The sequence below is a fragment of the Mus pahari genome, chromosome 2, assembly GCF_900095145.1.
Source record: "Mus pahari chromosome 2, PAHARI_EIJ_v1.1, whole genome shotgun sequence".
NCBI classification, from domain to species: Eukaryota; Metazoa; Chordata; class Mammalia; order Rodentia; family Muridae; genus Mus; species Mus pahari.
This window is the reverse complement of record NC_034591.1, coordinates 142,181,223-142,198,987: the sequence shown is the minus strand read 5'-3', so window position 1 is coordinate 142,198,987 and position 17,765 is coordinate 142,181,223. Positions and strand designations below refer to the sequence as shown.

At 46.3% G+C, this 17,765-nt stretch overlaps 1 protein-coding gene and 1 long non-coding RNA gene across 3 annotated transcripts in view; one reads left to right on the top strand and one right to left on the bottom strand.

Annotated features, from left to right (window-relative positions):
• Nucleotides 1–5,938: 5,938 nt before the first annotated feature.
• Nucleotides 5,939–17,765, bottom strand: LOC110317116. Its single transcript, XR_002380300.1, has 3 exons — nucleotides 17,736–17,765; nucleotides 7,822–8,004; nucleotides 5,939–7,080 (listed from the first exon to the last, which is right to left on the bottom strand). It is a non-coding gene; the product is annotated as an uncharacterized LOC110317116 (long non-coding RNA).
• Tigar (TP53 induced glycolysis regulatory phosphatase) overlaps nucleotides 6,832–17,765 on the top strand; it is a 22,714-nt gene continuing 11,780 nt past the window's right edge. For both annotated transcript variants that reach the window (XM_029535686.1, XM_021191497.2), the window contains exons 1-3: nucleotides 6,832–6,944; nucleotides 13,576–13,613; nucleotides 17,293–17,414. In XM_029535686.1, the coding sequence (XP_029391546.1) occupies nucleotides 6,913–6,944; nucleotides 13,576–13,613; nucleotides 17,293–17,414 (192 nt within the window). In that variant the 5' untranslated portion in view covers nucleotides 6,832–6,912. The remainder of the gene's footprint in view (nucleotides 6,945–13,575; nucleotides 13,614–17,292; nucleotides 17,415–17,765) is intronic.

Below are 17,765 nucleotides of genomic sequence, written 5' to 3'. Positions count from 1 at the left end.
AGTGTGTGTGACCACCACATTCCCAAGCTCATTCACTTGGGTTGGATTTGTAAAATTCTATTTTCCCTCAAAAATTAACTTTTGGCTTGGGGAACCTGCTTCTCTGATAATTCAGTTCTGTCCCCCTTTGACAGTTCTGGTTTTCAGCTTAGCTCTGGCTATCTGGGTGGAACAAAGGCCTGGGGTGGGAATGAAGGCCTTAGGCTTCCTTCTTGGTGCCTACAGAATCTCTGTGGGATGGACAATTTTACATACCTTATTGGCACAAGAAAAAATTTTAATTCTTCTGGCAACATTTGTAGCTACCAGAGATATTAACATGTATGGATTTTGGCCACTTCTCTGCAACTTTATTATCAACTTACAAAGAAGGCGAGCCTTAGTCTAGAGCTTGCAGCACATCTGTGGGAACACCAAAGAGCCTAAGCTGTCCACATGTTCTGTCTGGGAGCCCTGGACATCCCAGTCCCTGTCTCCAGGGCCACCTTCTACAAAAGGTCCCGTCTTTGAGACAAGACATTCCCAGTGTGAGATTGTCGGGCTGTTTCAGGCAGCAGCCACCATCCAGAAGGCTGAGACCCAGCAGCAGGGGGCAGCCTGTGGACCCAGCCCAAGTGACACAAGGCACACAGTCTGCTTAGCTTCCTCATTCTGGTCGCTCAAAAGTGAGGGCAGTCCCAAAGCTGTCCAAGTAAGTCAACCCAGCCATCTCTCAATGAGGCCAGTCACTATCCTCAGTTTTAAAAAAAAACCTGATTTCTGATATTTAAGATATAATTGAATAAGTGGGGTTGTAGTGGTGCACATGTTTGGTCACAGCACTTGGGAGGCAGAGACAGGCAGATCTTGAGAGTTTGAGGCCGCCCTCACCTACAGAGTGAGTTTCAGGACATACAGGGTAACATAGCAACATAGAAAAACCCTGTCTCAAAAAAAAAAAAAAAAAAGACACCAGTTAATTAATCATTAATTACTAAGATACAGCTGTGTGGAGCATTAGCTGAATTGAGACTATCAGTTGGCTATCATTGTATCCTCTTGTTCTTTCCTTTGTTGTTTTGAGATAGGCTACCACTGTGTAGCCCAGGCTAGCCTTTAGTTCACGCTCGTCTTCCCTCAGCCTCTCAAGTGGAATTACAAGGCACTCACCACAGCCATGCCTGGCTTTCTAGACTGTGCACTCTTGACTGGAATATGTTGTGTCTCCCTTCCAAAAATTCTTATATTGAGATCCTTGCATTCAGTGTGAGGTCTTTGGAAGATAGTTGAATCAAGAGAATAGTAGCATCCTAATGAGTGAGATCAGAGCCCTTACGGGGGGAACCCCTGAGAGTCCTTTCTGATCCTTTCATCCATAGAGAGTATAGGCAGAGGCTGGCATTTCAAAAGAAAGCCTACCCATAACCCCACAAGTGTGTCCACCCTCCTGAATTGTGATAAATAAACATGATTGTGGAAGCAAACCCACCTAGCTGGTGGTATTTCTTCAGGGAAATGAGAATTGATCAGGACTCGCCCCTTGGAGAACCTGTATGCTAATTGGCCTATCTCACACACAGCTGCTGAATGTGGTGAAATGCTTCCGGGAAAAATCACCAGCCTTGAGACTGTGGCTCTCTCTCTCTCTCCATAACATTGTTGCTACTCTTGAGTGTAAAAGAAACATTCCATCTCTCCTCTGCCATTCCCTTCCTCCCGCTCTCAGCCAGGAGACTCTGCCAGAGTCAGGAGTCTCTACACCTAGAATTCTGGCGAGATCCCTTCTTGCCTCCAACCCAATAAGAGGCATGAAAACACAGGCTTTTCCTGGTCCCTTTACGGTCACCTTCCCTATAATAAGATGTGGAAGAGGTCCCCCAAATGTAGGGGAAAGCACAGGCAGTCACTCAAAGCATCACATTCCCTCGTGGACACAGCGAGCTGAGGTCTGGTGATGCTGAACATGTTAGAACCACCAGGAAAATGTAGGTGTGAATGAAAGGAGACGTGAGCTCTGGGTCTACAGGCAGGCCTTCTGGGCATGCCAGCAACATAGCGAAATGTCAAAACTCCTCAGATTCTTTCTTTTCAACATAATCCTTTAAAAGGTCTCTGGTATCAGGGCTAGGAGGATGGCTCATCCTCAAGTGCTTACGATGCAAGTCTCTGAGGATCCAAGTTCAAGCCCCAGGTTCACTTGCAATCATGGTCCTGATGTGAGGTGGTGGATCCCTGGGGTTTCCTAATCTAACCTCACTGGACAGACTCCAGGCTAGTGAGATTAGGTCTTGAAAGTCAAGGCAGAGGGCTCACGATGAGGCACAGCCAAGGTTGATGTCTGACTTCTGCCCCTCATACCTATTCATGGTTTCCAATTTCAGACTTTCAATTAGGGTAGCACAGCCTTAAGTTCCACACACATAACACAAACCCAGAAAAGTCTCTGTAATAAAAAAAAAAAAACACCCTGAACCCCAAAACTTGAGGTAATCTGCACCACCTAAGAAAGTCTCAAGTATCAGACATTTAAACACTCCTATTTTCCAAGTCACTGTAAATTTCAAATAAAGGGACGGTAGAATATTTATTTTTCAATACCATTACCTATGGTCTTACTTGATTCTGCCCTCACCTCAAATCTTTCTAGGTATTAGTGCTAGAAGACCAGGGTTTTAGGAACTGAAAGTCTTTTTTTAAAAAAAATAGGTTTTTTGATCAATTGTTTTGTTTTTTTATTTTTGTTTTGAAGCAGGAGCTAAAGCCATCCTCAAATTCACTTTGTAGCCTTGAACTTCTGATCCCTCCTGCCTCTGCCTCCTCTTCTGAGATTATAGGTTTGGACCACAACACTGATTTATACAGTGTTGGGAATTGAACTCAGGTCTTTATGCATCCTAGACAAGCAGTATACCATCTGAACTACATTCCCAGCCTAAACGTCTTTTCTGCCAGGCCTGTGCTGCCTTCCCAGTCAATAGCCCCAAAGCGCGAGACCTACCTGGAAAATTATTAACTCTGTCACACATTTATACCCTATGTAGTAATACTGAATGGAGAATTGGGGTGTTGTAAGGAGAGAGGGGAAATGCTTAGGATGTATGAGTCAGCTTTGAATCCCATGGCTACCAGACCCTGTTGGTTTGAGCTTTGAGTCTCTTGTGCCTTTTAAGGTAGGAGAGCCTGCAGGATTATCGAGAGGATTAAAGGAGGCAGTCTTTGTAGAGTTTGGGACACAGAAAACTTCCCTAAGAAGACAGATATGCTATCACAAACATTCCAGTCCAGTACTCGGGAGGCAGAGGTAGGTAGATCTCTGTGAGTTCAAGGTTAGCCTGGTCTACATAAGAGGTCCAAGGCCAGCCAGATTTACACAGTGAGACAAAAAGAAAAAGAAAAAGTAACAAAAAGGAAAAAAGAAAGAAAAAAAAAAAAAAGGAAGGAAGAAAACACTTTTCCATGGCTCAGCCAACCTTGAACATACACGTGAAGCACAGGCTTAATTTCCCTTAACGGTGTCATAAACACAAATGCTTTTTTCCCAAAAAGTGAGGCTAGTCGAGGAGTGAAGAAGACATTTCTGAGGCTCTTAGCCGAGACACTGATAACGTAAGCCATCCTGGTCAGCATTTAGGACTTTCATAATACCCTTTCATGCCACCGCTGCTATGGCTTCCAAACAGCCATGAACCTGCCCTGGGAAAGAGTTCTTTCCCTCACGAAGTGACAGGCTAAATGGCCAGGCATGAAAAGGGATTACTGGATACGTGTCTTCAAATAATAGTGAGGTCCTCAGAAGCACGTCGGGCTGAGAAGGCGGCCTTCAACTGTCTGTCAGTGAAAAGGTTGGCAGTTATGAACATCATCGAGAGCTCCTGGTAACAGATGTCAGGTGCTGGCAGACTGACTGCCAAAACCAATCCTCCTCCCCGGGCTACCAAGCTGATGGAGAGCTGGGCACAGTGGGCCTGGCAGGCCCCTCTTGCTCGGATCATTGGCTGCGTTATTATTTCTCAGTGGCTGCGTAAAACAGATGGTTTACCGTGTAGTCTTGATTTTCTGTGGCTTCCAGGACCCTATTCTTCCCTCGGGGTCCAGCATATAATCAGTTATGACAGCGGCGGTGCATGAAGGTTCCTGCCGGTAAATCCAAGCATCTCCCTCTTTAATGCCGGTATAAACCACTGCAGCCTCCCTCCGCCTTCCGAAACCTGCAAAGATTTGCCTGTGCAGCACCATGGCAGATAGCGCCCTCTATCGCAGAGTTGCAGCTCTCTGGTTCCTGAAAGTCCATACTTGAGTGGCAATTGTTCTTTTTGTGGCTTGTTTGGGAGAGTGTCTTCCTAGGTACGCCAGGCCTGGAACTCTGAACTAGCTATGTGGTCTTCATAGACCCCAGACTCTGGAGCGCTAGGGTTAGAGGCATGTTTCATTCTGTCATCTTTGGCTTTAGACTTAGGGTCCTGTTTGTATTCTGGTGAGGCCTTCTTTAGTTTAGCAGATTGTTTTATAATTGGTATATACAAACTGCACATATTTATGGGGTAACAGTGCTATCTGGATTCACTATGGAATGAGAGATGGTGTTAATTAGCCTGAAATTTGTATTTCTATTCATCAACTACTTTACATGCTATATATTCTGGTGAATTTTCACTGAGTTTTATTTAGATTCATTAAATAACTTAATTTAGAAGCTGTGAAGTGTCCATCACATAAACATGAGTACCTGAGTTTGTTCCCTAGTACCCATGGGAAAGGCAAGCCAGGATGACCTTGAGCTTCTGATCTCCCTGCCCCTGCCTATGTATGGTGGTGCATGCTTCTATTCCCAGTGCTGGGGTTAGGGGTTGAGACAGGAGGGTCCCTGGGTCTTGCTGGCCAGCTAGTCTAGATGAACCATGGAGCTTCAAGTTCATCGAAAAACCTTGTTTCAATAAATAAAGTGGAGAGACATGTATGGTGGTGTATACTTTTAATCTCAGCACCCCAGGAGGCAGAAGCATGCAGATCTCTATGAGTTCAAGGCCAGCCTGGTCTACAAAGTAAGTTCCAGGATAGCCAGAGATACACAGAGAAACCCTGTCTTGAAAAACCAAAAACCAACCAACCAACCAAAACTCAACCTAAAAATAAATACAGTGAAGGGTCATAGAAGAGATGAACTTGATAGGAAAAGAAGGGTTCCAACTTCTTTCAGATAACAATAGCTTGTATCAAGTTGACATAAAACTAGCCAGCACATTGTTTTATCATCATCATCATCATCATCATCATCATCATCATCATCATCATCCAGGGCCTAACAATGTAACCCCTGATGTCTAGAACTCCTTGTGTAGACCAGGCTGACCTAAAACTCAGAAGATTCTCTTGCCTCTGACTCCTGAGTGCTGGGGTTAAGGGTATGTGCCACCACAGTCGGCAAGAATAAATATACCCAAAAGAGACTCTTGTGCCCTCTCTTTGGCTACGAGTCTGTAGAAACAATGGATCCCAAGAGACTGGGAGTCTCTCCAGGAATCATTTGCTGGAGGAAGAAAAAGTCCTGGAGGCAGTCAGAGGAGGGAACCGTCTCTGGGAGGAACAGCACTTGTTAGAGGTAGAGGTGAGCCGTTCCTCTGTGGGTGACCACACCTTGGTGGCTGGGGCTGCTTAGTCATGTCTGTCTCTTAGTTTCCATTTAAAATTTCAGAGAAAATTTAGGATCCCACCGATGGACTGAGGTGAGGAACAGTGGTTACACTGAATAAACCTCCCGTTTCTCCTTTTTATTCACTATTTATTTGGCTCTTAGGAAGGCTAGGTGACCAGGCCTGGCTTGCTGGGCACAAGCTGTGACCTCTTAAGTCCTATAGCCCTTTTGTCCCTATATTCCTATCATATGGCTGAAGACTAGAGCCTCAGTCTCGGTCTTGAAGACATCTATTTAGTGATTGATTGAGATTTCTCTTTATTTTATGTGCATAGGTGCTTTGCCTGAATGTCTGTGCCCAGAGGTCAGAAGAAGGTAGCCGATCTCCTGGAACTGGAGTTTAAGATGTTTGATAGCCTCTGTGGGCGTACTGGGCTTTGAACCTGGTTCTCAAGATGAGCAAATAATCCGGGCTCTTAAAGGGTTAAGCCAACTCCCTAACCCCTCTCGAAGGGTTTTATACAGAACCTATGTCCCTGCATCTGTTTTTAAGGAAAAGACTTTCCTCTACATCAGTGCAACAGAGATAACATTCATTAGAATAGGAACTATTTTAAGGAGTGGTTGAATTCAACTCTTAATATAACAGATACCAGTGGAGACCTCTAGAGTGACTTAATTATAAATGGTAGCAGCATTAGCAAAAATACTTGGTAATGTTTGGGAGGATCAGGCTCAGCAAGGCAGAAGACAAGAAAGGGGCCTGACAAAAGTTTTTGGTTAAGAAGTTGAGAAACTAGGTTGGTTTGCATTTACACACCTAGTTTGACCTCACCTCCCAGGAAAAGAATAACAGCTAACCCTCACAGGATGCTGCAGTCTGGCTGTGTAACCACCAGAGAGAGCCATCGCCTTGGCACACTACAGGCACACTACACCTTGCACGCCTTCCTCAAATCAGTTCAGCATAAAAGAATCAAAGCAGTTCTTATCTGTCCCTGATGCAGGCTAGCTCTGGCAAGACTCCAGGGCGTTAACCCAGGGAGGGGCCGCGCGCACCTGCCAGGCGCCAATCATAGGTTGGCGCGCAGGGGCGCAAGCGCCACTGGCCTGGGCGGGGCCTCTCCGGGTTTCAGGCTCCACCTTTATTGGCAGCCCTGTGGTGACGTTCAGCCGCCTCGACCAATAGCTACGGAGCCGGTCCGCAGGGCAGACGGAAGTAGTGCAGGCAAAGTGGCCCCGCAGTTAGGCGCAGCGAGGTGCTGCAGAGCCGGGTCGTAGCTCACGCGACTTGGGCCAAGATGCCGCGCTTCGCCTTGACCGTCATCCGCCAGTGAGTATCGCAGTTACGGGGAGCTTCCTGGCCTGGGTCTCTTCTGGTCCCTTACGTGCTCCAGTCCGGGGAGGGTGGGCTTTCCATGTGCTTTTCCTTTGAATTCTCTCGTGTTCAATCTTTTATCCGCGACACCCTGAGTGAGGAAGCCAGGTTTTAACTGTCAAGAGACTTGCGTTTTCCATGAGGAAAGAAGTGTGGAGAAGCACATGATCAAGGTTCCCAGCCATTGATTAAAGACATGATCCGGCCTCTCGACTTTTCAGTGTGACCTTTTCTGCCCCCTAGTAAATTCCAGAATTTCAGAACTGCTGGGCCACACCTCATCTGTCCTATGCTGGTTGCCTCGTTTTCTCACCCCTCCCCCCTTTCTCCTTGCATCGGGGGTACTTTTGCAGTTTACCTCCCTTCAGAGGCTACAGTTCTGAGAAAAAAAAAATTAGAGGGTCCGAGCTCTCCTCTCTGTCTGCTGCATCACCCTGAACAAACATTTTTATCATGACAGATTTCATGGAGCAGAATCTGGCTTTAGGTCTCCTATCCTTTTCCTTCTCAGTACGTGTTTGCCTGGTGATGATGGTAGGCAGATTCAGGGTGGGTAAGAGGAGGGAAGTTTCAAAGCGTTGGTTGGTTGGTTGGGATTCAGGCTCCAGCTAGAAGCAGCCTCGTAGCTTTGGCATCTGAGGACAGGCTTGAGCTTTCTGACCTGCGTCCTGAGAAGCAGATTGGTGGCTGCAGTCTTTCTAATCTCTCTGGGTCAGAGAACCAAATGGAGGGAATGGGGCACGTGGCAGCAGAGAGGAAGAAATATGCCTGAGAATTAAATAACGTGTTCTTCTGTAAGCAAAGCTCAGATAAAAACGCAGCTGAGTCTCACCTGTATAGTCAGAGCTTCTCAGAACAGCTTCTCGGAGCGGGACTGATTACCGTTTCCGGCTTCATAGGGCTCACAGGACCGCTGACAGCGTTCGAACCTTGTGGGAGCCTTCTTCAACGCATGCCTTTTCTGTCCAGTTTTCTCTTTATAGGAAGATGGTCTCCAGCATCATGTGAAGTGGACCTTTAGGATTCAGGGATTTTAGTGGCTGAATTAGAAATCTGGTTCCCCGTGTCTTTTTGTGTTCCCCCTGTGCTTTCTAGAATGTTCTAGGAGATGATACAGCTTTGTTGGGAGCACTGAAGGAACATGAACCCCCTTGTCCTCTTTTTCAACCTGAGAATATTCTGGACCCAGCTGGGAAACCATCCCTACTTAGATTCTTAATGGGCAATATCTGTGTGAGTAGGGAGTGTCTGATTCACTGGAGAGTCAGGGGAGTCGGACTTCGAGGAACTTAAAGTCGTGTGGCAAGTATTTGAACCAGAGCAAATTAACCCACTATTCTCTGCTTCTTGCTTGCCTTAAAGCCACTTGGAAATATCACCTGTTATAATTTTAGGGAGTAGAAAGAGGAGTTTTCTTCAACAGTTGTGGCAGCGTACCTAAAACCCCAGCAGTCAGGAGGTAGAGGAGTTCAAGGCCAGCCTGGTCTACATTAGCAGCCAGAGGAACATAGTGGAATCCTGTCTCAAAGTTTTATTCTCTTTTAGACACAGGAAGACTAGTATGTTGAAATAGACAGGGCTGTGGCTAGCTGCTGTCCTGGCATGGTCATCCCAGGTTTCCTCTTTCTGTTGGACTGTGACAGAGAGAAGTCTGGTTGGTTCAAGAACAAACAAGCTTTCACATTTGACTGGTAGTCACCATAGGTAAATATAACGACTCATGGGAAAGTTGGCTAATTACACCGGGCTGTACTATAATGCAAGACAAATTTAAAGCAGTTTTCTTGTGTCTAACCAAATCCTTCATGGAATTTTATGTGTATCTTAATTTGTCATGTCTTAAATTTTCTATTAATTAATTTATCTTATGATTATAGGTGTGTGCATGTATGTCTGTGTAGCATGTGTGTTCCTGGTGCCCACAGAGGCCAGAGGAGGGGGTCAGATCTCCTAGAATTGGAGCTCTGGACATTTGTTAGCCTGCCACGTGGGTGCTGGGAATTGAACCTGGGTCCTCTGGAAGGGCAGTCAGTGCTCTAGTTGCTGAGTCATCTCTCCATTTTATTTGTTTTGTTTTGTCTTTCTTACTTTGAAATGGAGGTGGTCACTTTTGGACCAGAACACCCTGGATTCCAAGCTTCAAGTCTCTGGTTTGTATTGAACTGTAATTTCTCATGAAAGTTGCAGCATTGTAACCCAACCCAGGGAGGCTGGGTGAGTGTTCGTACATGACAGCCACAGAGGCCTGGATTCTCTTGAGCATTTGGGTTTATAGTCAGTCACTTGCAACACCATTTTACTTCCATTTTATTATAATTTTTTTTCCTCTGGGACTAGCCTTTGAATCTGTATTTGCTATTGAAATGGTTGGTAAAAGGTCAGGTGGTATCAGTTGAGGTGGTAATTTACACACTGGAATAAATGTGCTGAAAATCCCAGATGTGTGCTAATTTCCCACAAAGGTCGGCTTCTCGGCTGTGGATAGCTTGAAGCTGTCTATTGAGTCGGAATCTTTATAAGGATCTAACAAGGGATTAAGTATGTAAACCTGAGCCAAGGGACTCGCTTTTACGTAACAGCAAAGGGTAACCTACAGCCTGAGTGAGGCCTGCCTGTGTCTTGTGTGTTCCCCGTGGTGTCCCATGCTCACACCTCCCCCACCCACAGGGCCTATAAATGGCAGGTCATGAGACTTCAGCTCTTGGCATAAGTGTCTAGACTTCTGTGGAGCCTGGTGTTCTGTTTTGGAAATGGATCACCCTGCAGAATTTGAAAATGAGTGATGCATCCTCCACTCCGTCCAAATACATCGCTCTGACCTTTCCACAGCCTCCTCCTCCTCTGGTTCCCTAGCCAAGGGCTTGCTTAGCTTTGTCTTATCCCCTCCCTAAACTAGCTTTAAACACCTGCCTCAAGGATTTATGGATACCCTTTTAAAGCTGCTAAAAGCTGCAATACTAAATATTTACACAGGTTTGGGGGAAACAGTTCTACTTTTGGGTTATGTAATCTTTGAATATTTATAACGTGGCTTGAGTTCAAAACATCTAGCCTGCTAGATGCTAAAAGGTAGCAGGGTGTGTGTGTGTGTGCGTGCGCACGCGCACACCTTGGGGGTGTATCACGCATATATGTAGGTGGGGAGACTTCAGTAATTCACTGAGCCTGAAGCTAGTTTGGCAGCCAGCATGTCCCAGTGACCCTCCTGCCTCTCCCCAGTTGCCAGCACCCAGGTTCAGGCTCATACCTTGCCATTTATGTAACGCCTGGATCTCAGCTCAGTTCTTACAGAGCAAGCACTCCTCTCCCCTGAACATCTACCTCTAGCCCCAGCAGGGAGCAACCTACAGCTGAAGGAAATTGTTCACTAAATCGTATCCATTTTTGTTTTTACCTCTTACTGATAAGAATTTGCAAAACTATTCTGTCACGTGGATTCTTTTCAGTGAGTGTTCAAGAGAAGGGCCGCTGCCCATAGGGAGAGATTTCACTCTCAGTGCTATCTGCAAAATGTTGGAGTGGCAAAATTAGTAATTTTCTCTTGTGTGTGTGTGTGTGTGTGTGTGTGTGTGAGATCACTCTCCACCTTTTTTTTTTTAATAAAAAAAAGATAAAAGATTTACTTATATTTTATGTGCATTGCTGTTTTGCATGAAGGAATGTCTGTGTATCATGTGTATGCAGTCCCTCCAGAGGCCAGAAGAGGGCAGCAGAGCCCCTAGAACTGGAGTTGGTTGTGAGTCACCAGCCAAGTGCTCTTAACCACTAAGTCACCTCTCTAGCCCCTCCACCTAATTTTTTGAGCCCGGGGTCTTTCATTGGTTCTGGAGGTTTCTGATTGTGTTAGGCTGACTGGCTCCAGCTCCCCACAGGTTTTTTTACTTCAGGTATGAAACCCAGGTACTCATTCTTATATGGGGAGCAATTTACCTCCCAACTGAGCCATCTCCCTTGCCCCCTGCCCCGTCCTTGATGTTAAATGTGCACCGTGAGGGCGCTTCTTTGCCTCTTGCTGGGAGTGAGTGGTAGGATGATATTTCTACTTAAGCTTGATACACAGTTCTGCTTCATTTCTTTAGATTTTGGAGACAGGACTGCTGTAGGCCAGGCTGATCTCAGAGGTACCCTTGAACTCCTCACCCTCCTGCCTCCATCTCCCAGTTGCTAGACTTACAAGCTGCGTTACCAAACAGCAGCTTTTCATCCTTGGAGCGAGTCTTGCTGAGTAGCCTGAGGTAGCCTGGAACTTGATATGTAGCCTAGGCTGGCCTTGAACTCACACACTTTTTTCTTTCTCATCCTCCCAAAAGCTGACCTCAATTCAACAGGAGGCAGTTTTTATTGGCCTCAGGAAGATTTTAAAGCTGAGGCAGGAAGTAAGCCCAGGGCACGATTTCTTTCCCTTGATTAGGAACACCAGCTTGCCCAGCCCAGCCTTCTGCCGCTGACCTTTCTTTTTTTTTTTTTTTTTTTTTGGTGGCTGTTTCTTAAGATGCTGCTATACTATATATAGGAACTCTTTTAATAGTGAACCATCAGTAGTCTTGGTTTTGCCAAGGCCTAAACGGTTCCAAACACAGTAATTTCACTTATGTAATCATACATTTTTAAAAATATCTGTATGTTTAGGAACCAAAACAATTCTCCTTGTTCCTATCCTCTACCCATATGAGACCATATTTATTTACTTGTTTGTATTTTAGTTACTGAGTTTATTTTGCCGTGCTGGGTATTGAACCTGAGGCCTTGCATGCTAAGCAAGTGTACTACCACTATACTTTTCTCAAAAACTTGATTTTGTTTTCGAGACAGATACTCACTGTGTAGCTCTGGCTGGAACTCATGTTGTAGCTCTGGCTGGAACTCATGTTGTAGCTCTGGCTGGAACTCACGTTGTAGTTCAGGGTGGCCTTGAACTCACAAAGTTCCACTTGGCTTCTGCCTCTTGAATGACGAGAACCAGCCTGGGCTTGGAGAGGGGTTCTGAGAGAAGGGGTGTCTGGGAGTGGTGAAAACAAACAACTGGGTCCAAGCTGTAGGCCTGTGTTCTGCTGGAACACAGCAGAACTTTCTGGCTTTCTCTCTGTTCTGCGTTCTCCAGGCAGCTCTCTATTTTCTGCTAGAGACAGTTCTCCAAGCAGTTCTCTCTTGCTATTCTAAAAAAATTTCTGGATAGCTCATCTCTTGCAGATCACAAGCCCAGTGTTTAATTTTACATAGCAATCCAGTCATTTATCCCAGGTTCCCATTTGATTACCCTATGAATCAGCATTCCTTGATCCCAGCCCCCTGAATCTTTGAAGGCAGTGAGCACAGGTTTTCTTTTAACTTTGCAAAGGGATTCAGAGATCTGCCTGCTTCTGATAACCCCAGTGGTAAGCTAGCTAGGTGGGACCCTGTCCTGGAATTAGCATTTCTGCCACACCTTGCTCTGTCTCAAGCCAACCCTGAACTCAGGAATCTGCCTGCCTTTGTAAGCAGAAACAGAAAAGTACCTTTGTGACAAGTTGGCTCACAGCAAAACTGCTCCAGTTCCTTAGGTTTCGTGAAGCCCCTCATATAATTCATGTTACATCCTTACTTTTTGAGAAATTACATATTTTTGAACCCATGTTTTTAGAGTTCTTTTCCACAGCCTTAAGGGTTTACCATTACTAACCACACCTTTGCCTTCTGGACTGGCATCATTAACATTAGCAGGAAGGGCATTCTTCAAAGGAGGAACATGAAAATATGTACATTATTATACAAACAAGCCATGCCCAAAGCAGCCATGCCTGCTGGCCCTTGTCATTCTGTCCCTACCTAGGCCATACCAGAAAAGGCATACGTCACCATGCCTGGACCTATTAGTATATTCTTCCAGTATTTCTTTATGTGAATCCAGTTTTATTTTATTCCCCTCCTTTCTAAGGAGTTAGCACTTGAGTATTATTTCACACTTGGCCTTCTAGTCCTGTATAGTGCAGGTTGTTCTCTTACCACACAAGCTTTGCAGTTTGTTTGTTTTTAAATGTATATGAACGTTTTGCCTGATCTATCCTTCCTATCTATTGATAGATAGATAGATAGATAGGTAGATAGATATAGAGATATAGATACACTGTGTGTGTCGGTCTATAGCTACCACACAGTATGACCAACTCCATTCCAGGACCAGGGTCAATTCTGGGTGCTAAGGGTCTCTTTCCATGTTCATGCCTGTCACATGCTCCTTCAGGGCAGCAGCTCATAGATGGCCACCCTGGTTCCCGGCCTGCTGCCCTGAAGTGATCTTGCTCGGTCAGCAGGATTACTTTACCAAGGTTGCCTCATCAGAAATAGAGCTGATGCGTACACACCTGCATTTTTAATAGCTTTTTCCTCCAGCAGTTCACTTAACATTGATCTCCTGACCCACTTATATTTGCCCTAGGGGTGGCTTGATATGGAATTCAAGAGTTGGGGTGGAAGATTGGAAAGGAAATAATTAGATTTGCAAGTTTAAGATTTGTTATGAATCTCATTGTTCTTCATTGTTTTTTTTTTCTCTTTTCAAAAATAATTTGGTAACAGTTTTTTCTTTTTCCTTTTTTTTAAATTTCAGTGGTGAAACAAGACTTAATAAGGAGAAAATCATTCAAGGTTGGTCTCAAATGATTATTGCCCAGCTCTGCTTCACTGTTAATGACTTGAGGGGAGGGCAGGTAGGCAGGTGACACTGTAATCGGGTTGAATTGGATTGGGGTTAGGGGGTGAGGGTACCATAGAATTTGACTAAAACGGTAGGTCACGTGGAGGAACAGAAGTCTCTGAAGTGGGCATGACATGCACGGGCGTCTCCAATAGTGTCTCTCTACACAGACCCTCATGGGGGCCAGTCACTCAAAAGTCGCCTTGGGTTCTTAAGGACTTGAAATACCACAGTTGTGATTTGACATAATTAAAGCCAGTCATCCCAGCAGGCAGGTGCCTGAGGCAGGAGGATCTCGGTTTGAGGCCAGTATCTGCGCTATGCATAGACTTCAAGGTTAGTTTAGGCTGTAAAGAATGACTTCATATTAGGAAATAAGACATTTACAGGCTGGTATTAGCACTTTCCTGAACGGTTACTGTACTAATGATAAGATTCCCTCTGCGGTGGGGGTGGACCTTTGCTCTGCTTTGCTTGTCAAAGCCAACCTCTCTAGAACGTGAGTAAGCACATCTGCATTCACGTCCATCTTAAGTTGGCTGGTCTCCTGACTTTGTAAGGTGGTGAGACGGCTTAGTGAATGAGAAAGGGTATTGCTTTTACAGAGAACCCCAGTTTGGTCCCCAGGACCCAGACTGGGTGACCCACAACCACCTTTAACTCCAACTCCAGATCTGATCTCCAGGGGCTCTACACCCTCTTCTGGCCTCCACAGGACTTACAGCCAAATGCACACACCCTGACGCAGACATCCGTAACTTACAGAAATAGTAAAACATAAGTCTCCAAGCACGGTCCCTAGCTGGCAGCAGTCTGTCCCTTTCTTCTGATTATCGATTGGCATATTTAGGTGGGGAAGCACTCTCAGTGCACGCAGGCACACTTCTGCACTGATGGTTGTCACCGGGAACTTGCTCTCTTTCTGCTTTCATCAGCTTGTTGAGCTGAGCGTGTTTTCGGGAGGAAAGCGCTCGGGCTGGCAGGTGCTGGGCCCTGGCCCCGTCCCCAGCACAGAGCTGTAGCACAGCTCATGAAGGAGGTCAGTTGTGAGTGTTAAAATGGTTTATCACCTTGGCAGAATCTATTGGGGAGCCTCTGGTTGCCAGGGAGGGACCATCTAGATTAAATTCATTAAGTTGGGAAGACCCATCCTCAAGCTGGCAGCTCCATTACCAGTCCCATAGTGAGGGGGTCATTCATTCCTGAGCTTTGTAAGGGTGCAGACCAACTGCACCCTCAGCCCTCCTCCACAGCTCCCCTATCATTATGGACTTCCGAGCCACATGCCCCTCCTTTTTATTATTTTATGTCTGTGAGTGGCTTGTCTGTATGTACATCTATGAACCAGTGTGGGGGGAGGCGGGTACAGAAGAGAGAGCACTGGGTTCCCTGGAATTGGAGCTGCAGATGGTTTCTGCTCTTAACTGCTTGGCCATCTCTTCGGCTCCACCCTCCCTTGCTCTAGTCAGGTCCTTTGTCAGCAGTGAGATGAGTGACCAGCCTATCACGTCTCATAGCTGTCTCTGCAGCACTGTTTGGCTCTTCCCATTGGTTCTGGTGGTCTCCATCTTGCCTCTATCCAGAGGGATGTTTTTAAGATTTACCTGTTAATTTATACGTGCAAGCGTTTTGCCTGCATGTGGTTTGCGCACTACATGCGATGTCCCAGGTGGCCAGAAGAGGGAGCTGGGACAGGGAAAGGCGGCTGCTCTGAGCCTGTGCTCCTAAATGCTGAGCCCAGCCCAGGGATTTCCCTTTTTAATTTCTCCCACCTCCCACTTTGTGCTTTCCCCGGCCCTAGAATCCTGCCTCCCCCCATTTCAGAAAGCTGCCCGCTGCCGTCTCTGCAGTCTTCCGGGCTCCACTTCTTTATTCGTCCTTTGGAGTTGTAGTTAGAGTCACGCTGTAGACGAATGTGACTCCATCACAGGGACAGCTTCACCGAGGAGACTTACAAGGTGGCACGCAGAGAGTTGCCCTGTCTTAGCTCTGCAGTTTGAGCTTTCAGCACTCTGCCTGCCTCGGCAGAAGGGAGCCCAGCGTCCCAACAGAGCCCCAGGCTCCAGAGCAGTGACAAGCAGGCGACTTGGGAGTATGAGCCGCCTGCTCTGTGCTACTTTGTCACAGTAGCAGAAACTAAGAGAGCTCTTCCTTCTTGTTTATCTGTAACACATCCGTGGAATGTTCCAGATCCTCCCAGTGCCTGAGCTGCCTTCTGCATCATGTCCTCAGCTCTGTGTTTGAGGGCCTTACATCCCTTCTGCAACACTGTTGCTCAGAGAGGAATTTTCCCCATCAGTTGCATTGTTCTTGGTGGGTTGTGCTCATCAGTTATTCGGAGTCTGTCTTTATCTCTAATCTCTGCCGCTGGCTTTAACATCTAAAGTCTCAGTGGTTCTAAATCCCTTCTCTGTTGTGCCTCCTGGCTTTCATTCATGAGACGTATACGTGTACGTGTGTGTACGTGTGTGTGTGTGTGTGTGTGTGTGTGTGTGTATGTGTGTGTATCAGGGGCGGGGGGGGGTTGCACCTCTATCTCTGAGTGCATATTGACTTTTTTTTAAATCTTTTTTTTTTAAAGATTTATTTATTTATTATATGTAAGAATACTGTAGCTGTCTTCAGACACTCCAGAAGAGGGAGTCAGATCTTGTAATGGATGGTTGTGAGCCACCATGTGGTTGCTCGGATTTGAACTCCAGACCTTTGGAAGAGCAGTCGGTTGCTCTTACCTACTGAGCCATCTCACCAGCCCGCATGTTGACTTTTTGAGTTGATCTTTTGTTTGCCTTAAATGAATGCAAGTTTATTACTCCTTATTGAGCGTGTTTTTCTCTGAAGGAGATTGGAGTTTGATTTTCCTCCTGATCTTAGACTGACTCCTCCCAGGCTCTGTGGGTTCGGTTCAGTTGTGGTTTCCAGCCCTCTGGCCCACACAGCAGCCCCTTCCCCTGCAGCCAGCATGTGCTGACAGTGGAATGCCTCCTCCATCTCCTCCTCTCAGAGAGAGACCTGCTCCATCCTTGGGGCCAGCAGTTTCCTTCCTCCCTTTCCGGATGCTCCTCCCCTACGCACTTTACGTTCCCACTGACTTCCCCGTGTTTTAATAATTCTTTAAGATGTATGTTAGCTCTCCTTTTGTAGTCTAGGCTGGCCTGCAGCTTACTTACATATAATGTAGTCCAAGGCCTCCAATTCACTGTAATCCTCCTGCCTCAGCTTTACAGGGGTTGAGGTGATAGGTGTGAGCCATCATGTCCGGTGAAATGAGGACAGAAGGAAGAGGAGTAATGTCATCGCCGTGCTGACCTTTAGACAGTGGACTGAAGAGGAGAAAGACAAGTGACCCAGCCACGGAATGCAGCGTGCAGGAACAGCCTGCGTGTGCAGTACATAGCGGGGAAATGGACAGATGGAAAAGTGGGAGGAGCCCAGATGGCCCAGTTCTCATGGTTTCCCAGGAGACGGGCAGCTTTCGGGGAAGTGTGTGAGTGGGGAAGGCCCACGTCAGCTCCCTAAGAAGTCTCGTACCCAAGGTGATCACATCATGTCACAGCAATCACTGCAGCTTCTGTCCCTTTCATGTGACTTTGCTAAGATACATTTTTGAATGTCTCTGTCTTACTGCAGGACAAGGTGTAGATGCGCCCCTTTCCGAGACTGGGTTTCAGCAAGCAGCAGCCGCTGGGCAGTTTCTGAGTAATGTGCAGTTTACGCATGCCTTCTCCAGCGATCTCACGAGGACAAAGCAAGTGAGTTCAGGCGACCCATCCAGGCTGATGGGTCAGGAGCCCAACAACGTGGAGCTTAAAAAAATCTGCTTCTAAAGCTTACTGAGATGGCTCAGTGGGTAAAGGCCCCATGACCCAAGTTCAATCCCCAGGACCCGTGTATTGGAGGGAGGGAATTGACTCTTTCAAGTTGACCTCTGATCTCCACATGCAAACTATAACACACATGTGCTCGTGTGCACACACACGTGTGCACACACACACTGTATTAGTCAAGGTTCTCTAGAGTCACAGAACTTGCAGATAGTCTCTATATAGTAAAGGAATTTATTGATGACTTACAGTCTGCAGTCCAAATCCCAACAATGGTTC